The 16,230-nt window shown below is 36.7% G+C and overlaps 1 protein-coding gene across 1 annotated transcript in view; it reads left to right on the forward strand.

Annotated features, from left to right (window-relative positions):
- GLB1L3 (galactosidase beta 1 like 3) overlaps nt 1-10,266 on the forward strand; it is a 77,585-nt gene extending 67,319 nt beyond the window's left edge. Inside the window, exons 12-22 of the mRNA XM_015597462.1 lie at nt 497-581; nt 2,159-2,296; nt 2,882-2,962; nt 3,617-3,723; nt 4,574-4,714; nt 5,054-5,125; nt 5,647-5,725; nt 6,187-6,274; nt 6,561-6,672; nt 9,931-10,047; nt 10,189-10,266. Coding sequence (XP_015452948.1) covers nt 497-581; nt 2,159-2,296; nt 2,882-2,962; nt 3,617-3,723; nt 4,574-4,714; nt 5,054-5,125; nt 5,647-5,725; nt 6,187-6,274; nt 6,561-6,672; nt 9,931-10,047; nt 10,189-10,266 — 1,098 coding nt within the window. The remainder of the gene's footprint in view (nt 1-496; nt 582-2,158; nt 2,297-2,881; nt 2,963-3,616; nt 3,724-4,573; nt 4,715-5,053; nt 5,126-5,646; nt 5,726-6,186; nt 6,275-6,560; nt 6,673-9,930; nt 10,048-10,188) is intronic.
- Nucleotides 10,267-16,230: the final 5,964 nt, after the last annotated feature.

A 16,230-nucleotide genomic window follows, 5' to 3' on the forward strand; every position in this document is an offset into this window, starting at 1 on the left:
ATACAATTACAATGGATACTTCAACACAGATGAAGTAGAATAAAATTAAATAAAGATATAGAGAAAATGAATGATATACATAATAGACAATATAGCTTAGTGGCTGGTAGTTTGCCTCAGACCTGGATTTGTGTTGTGCCTCTGACCTTACCAGCAATGTGACCTTTGAATCTCATTAAGAATTGTAGTCAGGTCCTTGTGTATTAGAAGCTGATTCTTTCAACACCAGCTTCTCATATGATGCGGCTGAAATTATAGATGGTGCTATCCAGATGTATCAGGAGATGCATAAAGCTGGAAGGAGTCTGGAGATCATGAATGTTTAAGAGGAATGGAGGAACCAAAGGTGTAATGGGTGAGGGGGAGTTTGGGATGAGGTAAGCACTGACTTGGGAAAAAGTGAAAAGCATAAATTCTTTAAGGCTCGTCTGTTATATTCAGTTTTTCTGATTTTTTCTTTTTGTTACACTTAGCATTTTATTTGATTTGTTTCTAGAAAAATAAGCCCATTTTGGTTATGGAATACTGGGTCGGCTGGTTTGATAAATGGGGAGATGAACACAATGTTAAAGATGCACAGGGTAAGTATTTTGCAGTGTTTGACTCAAGTAGAGATGGCCCTGAGTCATGGACCCTTCAAACATTCCTCTGCTAGTTAATAAGCTTACTAAACTACATCTATTAATTCATATTATGTACAGGGACTTGGCTAAGCCTGAAGGCGCACTGGTGAATAAAAATTACCTGGTTCCTACCCCCAGGGAGCTTGTAGTTTAATAGAGCTGGTAATAAAGAAGTAAAACAATCAGTATACAGCTCCACATCTGACAAGTGCTTTGAAGCAAACAAAGAGGATGCAGTGATAAAAAAGACAGGGACAGGCCTGCAGAGTCGGGGTGAGGTGATTATAAGGGTCTCTGAAAAGGTGACATCCTGAAGAAGGGGATGCATTTGCCAAGTCTTGATCATCTCTGGAAAATGCACAGGCCATTGCTATGGAGTAGTCAACTGCGTGGTAGTAATTATCTGAAGTCTATGTGCAATAATGGTTAGAGAGTGGATTCTGGAGCCAGAGATCAGGATTTCAATCCCAGCTCTGCAGCACTAGCCACATACCCAAGGCAGCTTTCTTTTGCTTCTAAGTCTTAGTGTCTTAATCCAAAAATGGGGATTATCACATAGCCCACCTCATAGGGTTTGTTATGAGGATTAAATATGGCAATCCATGCAAACCACTCTGAACAGTGCCTAGCAGATGTTGTTAATAAAAGTATTTTGCTACTAAGGACATTTTGCTATTGCTGTTTTGAAAACAAGCTCACTTGTACCTGAAGTAAAGAAAACCATTTGAAAATACTGGGTAACTGAGAAAAATCTACTGTGGCCTGAAAAATAGAAAAACAAAACACAAGAAAACAAAAACTTACCACCACTGCCACCACCACCAAACAACAGTTTTCTCATCACCTGTATGTCAGGCACTATGCTATATTTCTTGCATGTATTCTGTCATCAATTAATTCTCTTATTCTATGAAATAGTAGGAATTAGTACCTTCATTTAACAGATTAGGAAAAAGAGGCTCTGAGAGAAAATAGGCTGTATAAGGTCATACAAACTAAAGAGCACTGTCAGTATTGAATCTTACATCTAGCTAACTTTTAACCATCCTGCTTCTCATTATGGCCAGTGGAAAGATGATCATACCTGTTAAATCATGATGACCAAATGAGAGTTTCTATGGCTAAAGATGAGAACAGCCACTTGTAGACTATTGGAGAGGTTCTAAGCTAGTGTCTCCAGAGATATTACCGTAGAAGAGTAATAATGAGGATGTACTAATTATTGTACAATTTCAAAAAATGTAATAAACATAAGGTTCTTAGGCTATTATTTAATATATGAAGTTTGAAGTCCAATTATGTCCATACTCTGAGAAAAATGGTTTTTAAAAAGGGCTCTAGGAAACAAGACATGGTTTCCTAGAGTAGTTCTGGCCAATCCTACCTATGTTCTGGTTAGAATCTTAGCAGAGTTTGGAGGACAAAAAGAATTAAGTTGATTGTGGGGTGGGGTAGGGAATGATAAGATTTCACCAGAGACTCAGTCTTCTCTAAATTTTTAATTTGCTCTATTTTCTCATCTTTCTCCTCTACAGATGTTGAAAATACTGTGTCTGAATTTATTAAATTTGAGATCTCCTTCAACGTATATATGTTCCATGGTGGAACCAACTTTGGTTTCATAAATGGGGCCACAAATTTTGGGAAGCACAAAAGCATTGCCACTAGCTATGGTAAGTGTTTGCTGATATGGTAACCTTCCAGCATAGATGGTGCTGGAGTTTAACCAAGGAGGTTCTGAAAGGATGTTCTGTCATCACTGGGTTCTTGACCTATAATCTATGCTGAGCATTGAGGATTTTCCTATCTATTTTCCTTCCTTCTGTGATATTCATAATGCCCCCAAGAGGCCGGCATTGCAGTAGACAGGGCTGCCTATGACCTAAAGCTCTGCTTCACTCATCATGTACACTGACCCCTTGACTTGAGCCTTCCAAGGGAGACAGATTACAGATGGTGATCGCTATAAGGGCATCAATAGGCACAGCTGGGCAACCCAGATTGAGGAAAGAAGACAGTGTCCATTATAAAGTGAAACAGAGGATGAACTCTGTGTCATGACAGCCTCAGATTCCCAGGAAGGGTTGTGCGGAATGTTTCTAGACTGGCATTAGTCCCTCACACCCCAGCCTGGGGTGGACCCAGCTGGGGGCAGGGAAGATGTGTCTTCTTTTTTTCTCTAGTGGCTCTGGCCCATGGCATGCTGAAAGTGCTATAGAAGATTGCTTGGCCAGTGACAGTGCCCTGGTGTCTTGCAGACTATGATGCTGTGCTGACAGAAGCTGGGGATTACACAGAAAAATATTTCAAGCTTCGAAAACTCTTTGGATCTGTCTTAGGTACTTAGCAACCATTCTAACTTGAGAGCGGGTTGTCCTCATGAAGTGGAAGTGTGAGGAAAGGGAAGGATCCCCAGAGGGCAGAAGCTTAATGAAGTGCTTAAGAGCAAGGGCAACTTAACTTCAAATCCTGATTTTCTCACTTAGAAGCCGTATGGTTTTGTGTGAATGTTTTAAAGCCCTTTAAGCCTTAGTTTCTTCCCTGAAACATGAAGACAGTGATACTTGTGAAAATTAAGTTACTATTTGTAAAGCTGTTAGTATGATGTATGATGTAATACCCCCATATACAATAGCAAAAATCATCCAATTTAATTTTACTTATTTAAATAAAGTTTATTAACTATCTAGTATGTGCTAAGAAGTAGTTAGGCATAAGGCAGAATTCTTGTTCTCTAAGAGCCTTTAGCCTATATAACTAATATTACCCTTTCTGGATCTGTACCTATGAGCTATCTGTGCATGCAAAATGGTTCCAACTTGGTTGTCGACAGGTTTTCATTATTCTTGGTGAAGTATAGCTATGTTCGAGGATAGGACCCATATCTCTTGTTCGCTCTGCAATACGAGAGCTCATGGATAGGGATGGGGAGGCTTTGAGAAGGCAGTACTTATTTCAGATACTTCTTGTCCCATTGCCCATTTTTACTGCAGCATTACCCCTGCCCCACTTACCTGAGCTCACTCCCAAGGCTGTGTATCCTTCTATGAGACCGTCCTTTCACTTGCCACTGTGGGATGTCCTACAGTACTTAAATGAGGTGAGTACTGCCTGGGCACTGGAATGGGGGGTGGGTGGCCATTGAAGACATGGGGCAGAATGCCATAAGCCACAGAGTAGAGATTCCTTCGAGGGCATTTTATTGGAAAACCAATTCTCTGCATTTCTTCCCAATTTAGAACTATGGGGAAAGACCCACAAGCTCTTTCTGGATGGACTGTGAGGGGTTTGAATTTAAAGAATGACTAGGCATGGGGGGAGAAGTAGACTATTAGAGAGTCCTGGTTTCCAGCTCACATGAACCATTTGGTAAATGCTCTTGTGGAGGACTGTATGATTCATATGGCTGCTGAGCTAGGAACTCATGAAACTGAGTTTCCGACTCTTCTTCACTGTCAACTAGGTTGAATCGCTGCACTTGTACAGGTCCCTGTGAGCCCTTTAAAATTAGACTACCTACTCTATTTTGAAGAAAAGGTAGATATTGTTTGAAAAATGTTAACTCTTGAATTCATATTGGTTTTACCTCCACTATCACTGTTTTAGATAAAAAGAAGTGTCTGACATATTACAGATGCTCAATGTTTGCTTAGCACATAATTCTTTACTCGACTTTAGTTATGTTAGAACACAACTTATTTACTCTGTTAATTCTTATGATTACAGTTAATTATTCCCTCTACCATGCCCTCCCCGTCTTCTGAGTTTTCTGGTCAATAGAGATATAAAGCATTAAGAGTATCATCACATAGCACCTATTTTAGTATTTCTCATTCAAAGAACTCTTGGGGACCATTAGAAGGTACAACAAAAAATGACAAGGATCTTAGGAAGAAGGATTCTGACTTCTCATTGCCCTGGCTCCTGTTTCTGCCACATCTCTATCATAGCCAGTCATATCTGATAAACCAATCAATATGGAGAATCTTCCCATAAACAGTGGGAACGGTCAGTCCTATGGATTCATACTGTATGAGACTGTCATCTGTTCTGGAGGTGAGCTCCATGCTGATGTTCAAGATACAGCACAGGTAGGGGTCCGCAGGCTGTCTATGGAGGTAAGCAGAACATTTAGCTTAACTTTGCTGCTGTTGGGGAGGAAAGTTAGTCACTGGTCAATTTTACAGTTTAATAGTACCTACTATTTAAGCACCCATGTGTGAGGCACTGAGAATATTAATTCAAATTAAAGAAACTTGCTTTATGCTTTATCACAACCTAGTTCTATTGGGGCTTTCCTGTCAGCTTAAACATCTGTGAGCACCAAGGCCAGTCCCTTCCTTCATCATGACCTTCTCCCTAAACTAGAGCCTCTCTTCTCCCTTCCTTCCAGTAGGCCTACCTGTCTGACACCGGCTCTTCTTTTGCAGGTGTTTTTGAATGATACCAGTATAGGAATTCTGGATGATGCTGATCAGTACTTGAACATTCCTAAAGTCAGGGTATGTAACTCAAGAGTCTAAATGCTGCCCTAGATCCCAGACTCAAATGCAAACACAGCCTGGTCCTGAGATAGACTGCCTCCTTTCTCTTCCACTGCCCTTTGGTATTGCTCCTCACTGAGGGGCCCAGCAGAAAGTGTTTGTTTAGCTATGTCAGTTATAAACAAAACTGCATCTCTCAGGCCCATATATATCATGAGTGGCAGTATACATGCTTTGGTGTGAATGGAATTTCCCCATTAAGCCCTGAGTCAACCATTAGCTGCTGATTGGGTCTCTTTTCAAAGGCACAGCTGAGTCCCTCTGCCTTTCCTAAGGCAGATTAGCTGAACAAAGGGGAAACTGAGTGTGGAATGGGAACATGCAGGGTCTTTAAAGGAGAGGGAGGACTGCTGAGCTCTGGAGGCTCCTTGTCTCCCATTTTCTTGTCTTTCCATCTAGGACTCAGAGAAAAGAAAAGATTCTAGAGTAAAAACCCTGTGTGACCTTTTCATTTCCATAAACTGGTCTACCCCAAACAGGGATGTCAACGTCTAAGGATCCTGGTGGAGAATCAAGGACGAGTTAATTTCTCATGGAAAATCCAAGATCAGCGGAAAGGTGGGCTCTAGGGCTGAGAGACAGGCTGCAATCTCTCTTTATGGTTACTTGGACTCTCACACTGGGGCTATGTTGAAGTCAGGAGGAAAAAATGAGCCACTCAGGCAGTGGGAGACTTAGGTTCTAGGACCAAAAATTCAAACTCCTTTCCTTTCTCTTGTCCTGCCTTCTCCATTTCTCCAAGGTAAGAAAGTGGAGCAATTTTGTTGGGTGCTGACTGCTTGTCCTGGAGCAGAGCCCAGTCTTCTTTCGGGAATTTCAGGAAAAGCTCTGATACTAAATGGGGAACTTCTCAGTAGTATGGAAGCATACAGCAAGAAACCTTTAGTCATAGCAAGTCAAACAAGTGTTTGCCCTTGTGGCTGAGACCTTATCACAAGGTATATACATTTTTTTTTTTGTCCTAGACACAGAGCAATCTAGTCCCTGACCATATTCTCTTTCCTACCGACCACCTGCAGGATTAACTGGATCTGTTACCATCAATAATACCCCCCTGGAGGGTTACACTATCTATTCTCTGGAAATGAAAATGAGCTTCTTTGAGAGGTATGCTCCTACTTACTCCCAATGGACACTTTGAGGGATCAGGGAACTCAGAGATTTGAAACTCTTCACCGTGCAGATGAAGAGCCCAAGATTCAGGGAAATGAAGTGATTTGCTCAGGATTATAGAGTGCTTTGGAGTCAGGACTAGAACCCTAGGACAAGTCTCTTTTTTTAAGGGTCCTAGTCTGACATGTCCCACTGAAACAGAATCCCAGTACCTGCATGGGGAATCTAGGGTCAATACTGGGACTTATTGCTCTCCTTCAAGGTTTGGCCCTTCTTCCAGGCTCCGCTCTGCCACATGGAGGCCTTTCCGAAGTAGTTATCTGGGCCCTGCCTTCTACATTTGTACCTTGAGGGCTGGCTCTTCTCCCAAGGACACCTTTCTGAGATTACTGGTAAGTGAGCACCCTCTTCTAACTCTGGCGTCCCAACCATCTATTCTTTCTTAAAGAGTTGAAGCAAAGCCATAGAGTTCCTGGCAAGAATATTTCCCTTTTTTCCTTTCTTTTTCTTCCTCACTTCCAACTAAGCCATCCAGCATCTCTCAATCTTCCTAACTTATCATTGTTCAAAAAATCGTACATCACAACACAATAGAAAAATTCAAATAACAACAAGATGTAGAGAGCAAATGGTGGAAATTCTGCATCAAACTCACCCGCATTTAAGTTCCTCTCTACTTCTCAGAACTAAGCATTACCAGTAGTTTGTATGATTTCATATACAACTTTGTCTGAACACACACACAATTACTTTTTGCACCAATGCAGCCATTCCATAAATTATATTTTGTGAATTGCCTTTTTTTTACCTCATATATATTTTTATGTATAAACACATAACAGATGTACAAAATGTGAGTGTACAATTCAATAAATTATCACAAAGTGAACATCAGATAATTACCATTGAGAAAAATAAAATATCGTCAACAGTCCTCCCCTTCTCTTTAAAAGGTAACCATTATCTTGACTCCTAACACTCTAATTCATTCTTTCTTCTTTTGACTTCATGTAAATTGAATTACATAGTAGAGTTTGTATAAGACTAGTATTATTTTTTAAATATTTGGTAGAGTCCATTAGTCAAAACCTCTAAGACAACTTTTTATTTGTGGGAAAGTTTGTGTGTGTGTTAAATTCCTTTAAGATTAAAGTACTCTTCAGATTTTCTGTTTTTCTGAAAGTTAGTTTAGATAAAATATATTTTATAAAATTTTTTCCCATTTCATCTTAATTTTCAAAGGTATTGGGCTTAAATTGTTTTTTAATGTCTAGATCATCTATAGTAACATCTTTTTTCTTGCTAAGTATCACCAGAACATTAATGTTTCAAAGAAAGAATGTTTGACTATGACACTTACTATATTATGTATTTCTTTTGTTTAATTTCTGCTGTTATTTTTATTATTTTGTTTATTTCACTTTTTTATCATAGGAGTTATCTGCTTTCTTTTTATAATCCCTTTAAAAATGTGCTCAGATAACTGATTTTTAATCTGTATTCTTTTTAATATATTGATTTAAGCTATTATTTTCATTTAAGCATGGATTTGGTTGCATCCATAAGTTTTAAAAAAATTATTGAAGATATATTATGGCAATATTTTTGTTATCAATTTCTTGTTTAATTGCACTGTGGCCTGAGAACTTTAAAACATGTTAATACTTATGTAGTCCAACATAGGATTAAATTTCTAAAGATTCTGATACATACTTGAAAGAATATGTGTATTTTTGCATGTGTTAAATGAATATTCTATACATATTAATTAGTTCAATTTTGTTAATCATCTTGTTTCAAATGTTTTATGTCTTGATTCATAATTTTAATTATTATATTTTTTAGTTCTAGAATTTTTGTTCTATAACTATAGCCTTTTTATTTACAATTTTTAAATTAAATTTATCGGGGTGACATTGGTTAATAAGATTATATGTTTCAGGTGTACAATATTATAATTAATCGTCTGCATATTGCATAGGGTGCTCATCACCCAAAGTTTAGTCTCCTCCCTCACCACATTTGACTCTCTTTATCCTCTTCGACCTCCCTCCACCCTTCCCATCTGTTAACCACCATATTGTTGTCTGTGCCAGTGAGTTTGTTGATTTTGGTCATTCACTTGTTCTCTGTTTTAAATCCTACATACAAGCGAAATCATATGATTCTTGTCTTTTTCCATATGATTTATTTTGCTCAATATGATACTCTCAAGATCCATCCACATTGTCGCAAATGGCAGTATTTCATCTTTTTTTATGTTGAATAGTATTCCATTGTGTATATGTGCCACATCTTCTTTATCCAATCATTCATCAGAGGACACTTGGGTTGTTTCCATGTCCTACCTATCGTGAATAATGCTGCAGTGAACATAGGGGTACATATCTCTTTACGAACGTTTTAAAATTTATTTGGTAGATACCCAGAAGAAGGATTACTGGGTCATATGGTGGCTCTATTCTTAATTTTTTGAGGAAATGCTATACTGTTTTCCATAGTGGCTGTACCAATTTACCTTCCAACCAGCAGTGTATAAGGGTTCCTTTTTCTCCGTATCCTTGCCAAAAGTTGTTATTTCTTGCCTTGCTGGTAACAAACTCTAGTCTTTTTTATAGTTTCCACTTCTCTGTCAAAATTCTGTCTTTTATCTCTTTAACATACTAATTTTGATATACTATACTTTTATCTCTTTAATATACCAATACTGAACATACTAATTTAGTAGGCATAGTCATTTCAAAGCCTGTGACTTAAAAATCCACTATCTGTATCACCTTCATCTGTTTCTATTGTTCGTTGTTCCTCTTTGTTTTTATTATATTTTCTCCCTCCCCATCTGCTTATTATTTTTTACTGAGTGCCAGACATTATGAAAAATGCTAGAAATAACTCAAGGCCTAAGATGATATCAGAGGATTTACATCTACCTCTGGAGGTGGCTAGGGATATTATACCTTGCTATAATTTACAAAGACTGAAATGGTTTGAATCAAGGCTTCCATCCAATGACTGGACTATTTTTTTCACTCTTCTCCTAGGTGTAGACTCTCAGGTTCCCAGCTCAGAGTGTATATTATTTAATAAGTTTCCCGGTTATCCAGTTTTTGTTCCCTTAAACTTATGAGGCTACGAAAAGTTCTGCTAAGCTTCTCAGGCACTTCTTCCTGAATAAGCAGATTCCTCTAGTGGAAAAACTGCCTCAATGTCTACTTGTCTCTCAGTTTTCTTCTCCTAGATCTTGGTCCTGTAATTCTTTATTGTATTGCAAGCAGATTTTTTAAAAAATGTGTAGCTTTTATAGCTATTGTTAACAGTAGTGTTCATCTCTATTACCTAGTACTTATTTCTGGAAGCAGAAGAACTGTGTTTTTGTTTGTTTGTTTGTTTTGTTTTTTAAAGTATAGCATTATATATCATAGGGCAGGAACAACAGTAATGTTAGCATTAAGGAGTGGGTTCATGTTTTTCTCTGTCATCCTTAGACCAGGTACTGCAGGGTAAAACTTCTAGAACATATCCCATTGTAAACTCACTTTCACTTTTAGTGCCATAAAGCATCTCAGTCTTGCTGTCACTCCCCAAGTACCTTAAGTTTTACCTTGCCAGTGTGAATCTGTTCCCATGTGTCAAGCCTCCGTCCCTTTCAGGACTGGAATAATGGATTTGTGTTCATCAATGGACGTAACCTTGGGCGATATTGGTATATTGGACCACAGGAAACACTTTACCTTCCTGGTACCTGGCTTCATCCAGGAGACAATGAGGTGAGCCACCACCACTTTTGCCTTTATGTCTCATAAATGTTCAGATGTGCCTTCATCCCTAGAATGCAGATTGCAGTGTCTCTCTCATTCTGTATTGAATAGGCTTACCCTTTCTAAATGTCAGCCTTTCTTTTTTCCTAGATCATCCTGTTTGAGAAAAGGAAAAGTGGTTCATACATCCAAACTAGTATAAAACCAAGCTTTAAGATTGTGTTATAATGTATTTTGAGGATTGTTGGAGTCCATCTACAAGCAGTTTTTCAGGAGAAAGATTTATGTCTAGAATTTCAAATGCAATGTTGTCTGCAGTAGCAAAAATATGAAAATAACCTAAAAAATCAACAGGGAAGTTGTTATGTATATTATAGTATATTCATATGATGCCTGTTTTTAGGCTTTAAAAAGTCTTCCAATCTCCAATGACTGATTTACCTAGTTAAATGCTTAATCCTTAGTAGGTTATTATTCTCTAATCAAATGTGCCTTTAGGCAAATATGAATAAAAAATAAGTTTTATTTCTGCTTCTCTTTACTTTAGTTGGGTGAAACTGAAGCGTCTCTGGACTAAGAAGAGTAAGAATGACTGTTCTCTCCATGCCAGACTAGCAAACTCCTGGGTGTGTGTGTGTGTGTGTGTGTGTGTGTGTGTGTGTGTGTGTTCAGGAGGAAGAATGCAGGGGAGAGTGAAAAATGTCTTCAGGCATTGCCCTGCAGCTTGTGTTTCTCCAAGGTGTTCTTGTATATAACATCCAACCAGAGAAGGAAGAGATTTGTTTATTTGGTTCTGATGTGTGTGATAGCAAAGCCTGGCATTGAGCACTCTCTGTCTTATTACTCCTCAGCTATCTGGGTATAGTCAAAACTCATACTGATAGTGGACAGATATTAGTGAGATAAGTCACATATACATGAATAACCCAACCAATTTCTCAAATAACACCATTGGAAACCAGTCACATTCTTATAATCAAATGATAGTACTTGGCCTAAATTCAAACCAATACACTAAAACAAAATGTTAACACCTTGTTAGAAATAGTGCCTAGGAGCTTTGAGAAATTTAGCTAACAATCTGGTGTCAAATGGGTGGAAGAAAACTTTCTGTTTGGAATGAGGACAAAGGAGTCAGATTATCTCCTCTCCTACTAATCTAAATGGCTGGTTTATGGAAGGAAAATTCTATCCTGTACCTACACAATTCCTACATAAAACTGTATTCTCTGGGGGCTCCAGACTGAAACCTATGAAATCTATGAATAAACTAAGTCATGAAAAATGACTAAGAGAAAAAAACAGCAGCAATAATCATGAAGATCACAAGAACATATATATTTCAGATGCAGTATGTACATCATTTCTATGACAACAACTGTGCAACATATCCGTTATGTAGATGGAAAAACAAAAGTTCAAAGAGGTGTTTGAATACATGTCTCCCTGGTTCACATCTCCTCTTTTTTTATTACACTTCAGCTCTATACCTATGTCAGTCTTTTTCAAATCATGAATGCAACCCTACTATCCAGAAGATACACTTCCAGTGTGCTTAGAAAAAATTCTCACAGTTTAGAGTTTTTTAACCCAGAAAAAGTGCCATTCAAGAAAAACAAAACAAAGGAAAACAAAATACAGACCTTTCAGACTTCCAAAAGCCCAAGAGATTTTATCATCAAAAGATCCACACACTAAATGGAATTCTGAAGCAGCCTTTCTCAACTGGGTTCCATAAGAGAATAAAACTTACAGAAAATGTTTTCCGGGAGTAGTTTCTTATCGTTTCATTCTAGATGCACATTAGAGAAATTAATCCATTATAGACCATGGATGCCTAAGGGTATCGCAGCTTAAATTTTTCAGGAAACCTAGGTTGAGAAAAGATGTTCTAAGGAATGTGCTGTCAGCAGAAAGAAAATGGCCCTCGAGGGACTGTCTGAGATTTAAGAAAGAATGTGGAGCAAAGAAAGGATGCTGACAAATATGTGAGTACATATGAACAAACGTTAATTCAATATAAGTAAACTAAGATCTAATTTGAGGGTAAAATCAGTAAAAATTGTAAGACAGGGGAAAATGTCATATAAGGTGAAAAGGATGTGATAGAAAAAAAATGGTCTAAGATTTCTGTAATGCTCAGATGTTAACTTTAGACTGTTGAATATGCATGTTAATAAATGTAGCTTAAGTGTTAAAAGAATAAGTAATGCGGCAACTTTCAAAAAAGGGCTAAATAGAATGAGAAAAAAAAAACAACAGTAAACAGAGTAGAAGACAAAGAAGTAGAAAAATAAGTATGAATAGAAAGCACCTACGAAGATAGTAGAAAAAACACACAACTGTATTAGCAAACAGTACATTTCATAAATGAACTAAATCCTCTAATTAAAAAGTAAAAGTTGTCAGTCATGATAAAAAACACCTAAATGTGTGTTTCATAAGAGACACACCTTTAACATAAGGTCACAAAATGATCACAAGTTAAAAGATAAAAAATACACCATGTAAATTCTTACCAAAGAAAGTTGGAGTTACCATATTAATATCAGGCAAGTATACTGAATGACAAAAGATGTTACTAGATGTAATGAGCATAAAGAAATGAGGATATTTTGGACTTTACAAAATGGATTCCATGGGAGCCATGAGTGTAATGTCAACTTGTGCATAATGGGGATGCCTTTAAGGTGTGACCAGAACACCCAAAACCACAGAATCATCAGCCTGGATACGACTGTCCTAGATAAGTCCACATATGCATGAGCTGATAAGCATAAGGATCTCATCTTGTAAGGTCCACATAAGCTGAACACCTTAGACAGATGCTGCTCAAGTCTGATATGAGAGCATCATGAATGGGTGGCACTAGAGCTGAAGACTAATGTGCCTGTGGTAGCCGCTGGCTTGGTAACTACGCACAGCTCTCCATGCCACCAGTCAACAGAGCTTGTTTTGGAGATGCTAAGGAGTTTCGTCCCTTCGCTCTGTCATGTAAGACTCTGTACTTCTCCCTCTCTGTGTATTATGTGTTAACCTGCATGAGCACCTGATTGGTTTATCTGAGAAGGTTCCACTCAGTGAACCTGGCATTGTGGAAAGCCATAAATGCATTCAAGAGTTTCACTTCAGCAGCTGCTTTCCTTTCTCATAACACTAGACAGAGAGGGTTACAAATAGTGATAAAAGATTTAATTCACGAGAAAGATATAATAATTCTAGAGTTGTTAATTCCTAAAACTTTAGCCTCAAAATATGTAAAACAAATATTTTTTGTTCTATACATAGAAAAAGGCAAATAGAAATGCTTTACACTTGAGAAGTTTTTGAATTGAGATATGATTCATATACTATAAAGTTCAAACTTTAAAATTTGTAATTCAGTAGTTTTTAGAAGAGTGTATTCTTCTAAGAGTGTATTCTTCAAGGTTGTATAACCATCACCACCATCTAAATCTAGAATGTTTTTGTTGCTCCAAAAAAAAAAAAAAAACCCATGCTTCCATCCCCCAGCCTCTGGACACCACTAATCAAGTTCCCATCTCTATAGATTCACCTATTCTGAGCATTTCGTGCATGCGGAATCATACGATAGGTGGCCCTTTGTTACTGGCTTCTTTAGCTAGCACATGTATGTAAGACTCATCTATGCTGTAGCACATATCAGTACTTCATTCCCTTTTTTGGTTGAATAATGCATATTTTATTTATCTACTCATCAATTGATGGATGTTTCAGTTATTTTCACTTTTTGGCTATTGTGAATAATTGCTGCTATGAGCATTCATGCACAAGGTTTTGTGCGGACATATCTTTACAATTCTCTTGGGTATATACCTAGGAGTAGTATTGCTGGGACATGGTAATTCCTTGTTTAATTTTTCCAGGAACTGCCAAACTGTTTTCCCAAGTGGCTATATCACTTTACATTCCCACCAACAATGTACGAGGGCTCCAATTTTTCCATGTCTTCACCAATACTCGTTTTTAATCTTTTCTTTTTTATTCTAGCCATCCTAGTGGGTATGAAATGCTATCTCACTGTGGTTTTGATTTGCATTCCACTAAAAATTTGTCCTCTTACTGTAAATAATGTAACTGGATTTTAAGATGACAAAAATCATCTCAGAAATCTCTTATGCATTTCTGTGTCACTTTTACAGGATCCTAGTATTCTTCAGTAGGTGCCACGTCAGGATGACTTTTCCTCTCAAGGCACGTCAGCGTGTTCCTTTCTCAGCAAGTTTAAGCAGATATATCGTTTGTTGCTTGCATGTTCTCCTATGTTGCTATTATTCTCTTTGAAGTATGGTATTGTGGCTTTCTATGCTGAAGCTTGAAAACAATTTTTTAAACATGTATTAGCTGCTATTCTATCTTTCTGAACATCCTGCATAAAGTGAGGAAACAAAAGCATTTCAAAACATCTTGTATGTGATGAAATTTATTTTTGAATGAAAAATGCTTGTTTTGTACTGTGCTAAAATTACTTTCTAAATACAAAGCTGAAGGTTGTGTATGAAACATACATATGTAATTCCTAAATCATTTATGACCTTAGCCATGTTTGTCCTTTGCCAACGACAATAACATGGCATCTTTGTTTTCTACTTTTTCATTTTCTAAATATGTTTTAGTTTGCTGTGCTAGATTCAGAAATCATGGTAACAAAATAAAGGAGAAACAGTTAAATTCATCATTCATCTATTAGGCTGTTGAACTTTAAGAAACTTCTATTTATTTCTGTATGTCCAAATATTTGATATACAAAATGTGGATGTTTCATAACATCACTCACTGGTGCACAGCAAAATATAACTCAGGAAAAAGGTTTTCAGTAGTGTGTTTTGTAGAAAGAACTTTGCACTAGAGAGTCATAACTTGGGCAGATTTTTTAAATACTTCAGCAGTTGAAAAATGACTAAAAATAGTAAGATAGAGCATTGTCTTGAGAAAATTTTAATTAGCCTCTATAAACTGCAAGCTATAAGAAATTGTTTTCTTAAAGTATTATTATAAGTCTGTCCTTTTGAAGTTCGGTCAGTGAGAAAAATTGTGCCTAATTTTTTCAAAATTTTATTATTAGTTTCAAGTATACAGTACATTGGTTAGATATTTACATAGTTTATAACATGATACCCCTAATTGCTCTTTCTCTCCTCTGAAAATGTGCCTAATTTTTGTTTAACACTTTCATCTTTTATTTTTATGTAGTTTATTCTTTATTCTGTCTGGATTGAGCATGATTTATCCTAGATGTAGCTGCACATCATTTGGAGATTTTCCTCATGAAATTTTGAGGTTGACAAAAATTCCCAAAGAAGACCTTTTTTGCGAGACTCATGGCTGAAATGAAATTAAGTATTAAAATTAAATTTGGTTTATAAAAGTTATATTGTTTAATGTTATGAATGGTAAACATCAAACAATTCAAAATGATAAAAATTTTAATCTTTATTAATACACCTTAATTATTATTTATATTTTAAAATTTAGATATAAATATATAATATCCATGCATTTTATTTTTTAAAAAATTATCTATTTTATATACATTTGTTTGCTCAAAGATTATATCATATTCTTCTTCAGAAGTTTTGAAGCTCTCTTAATATTATTAGCTGTCAATCTATTTCTCTATGTACTTAGGGTATTTGAAAAATTTTAATAATTGTGTTTGTACATTATATTAATAGTTTTCATAATAATCATTAATTATTGTTTTATTTTACTTAATAAAATCTTAATGTTTTACTTCATATCGCAACTCAAATGTATACCTACATTTGAAAGTGAATATTCAGATATTAACACCAAATTCAAATAAGAAGCCTACTTCTCATTTCTGATAGTATTACACTTTTGTATTTGAAATTAACCTAAACAATTGCTCTATCACCGAGAATGCAGTGATGCCTTACATGGTCCCATATGCTCATACCAAAAGCTTATCCTTCAGTCTGTCACGAGACCCAATCTACTTCACCTACTCAAGGATGTTGCCCCAGAAATTCTCTAAGGTCCCTCCTACTTCATTAATTTTCACCCTCTCGACCATGATCACTATTGGCACATAAGCATGCTGTAGTTTCTCTCATCTAAAATAAACTGGTCAACTTGCTTCTACTTTTGCCCACTCCTGGTGATTCTTAACACAGCAGCCAGAGTGGACTTTTAAAGCATAATTGATGT

Source organism: Pteropus alecto, unplaced genomic scaffold (genome assembly GCF_000325575.1).
Source record: "Pteropus alecto unplaced genomic scaffold, ASM32557v1 scaffold210, whole genome shotgun sequence".
Lineage (NCBI taxonomy): Eukaryota > Metazoa > Chordata > Mammalia > Chiroptera > Pteropodidae > Pteropus > Pteropus alecto.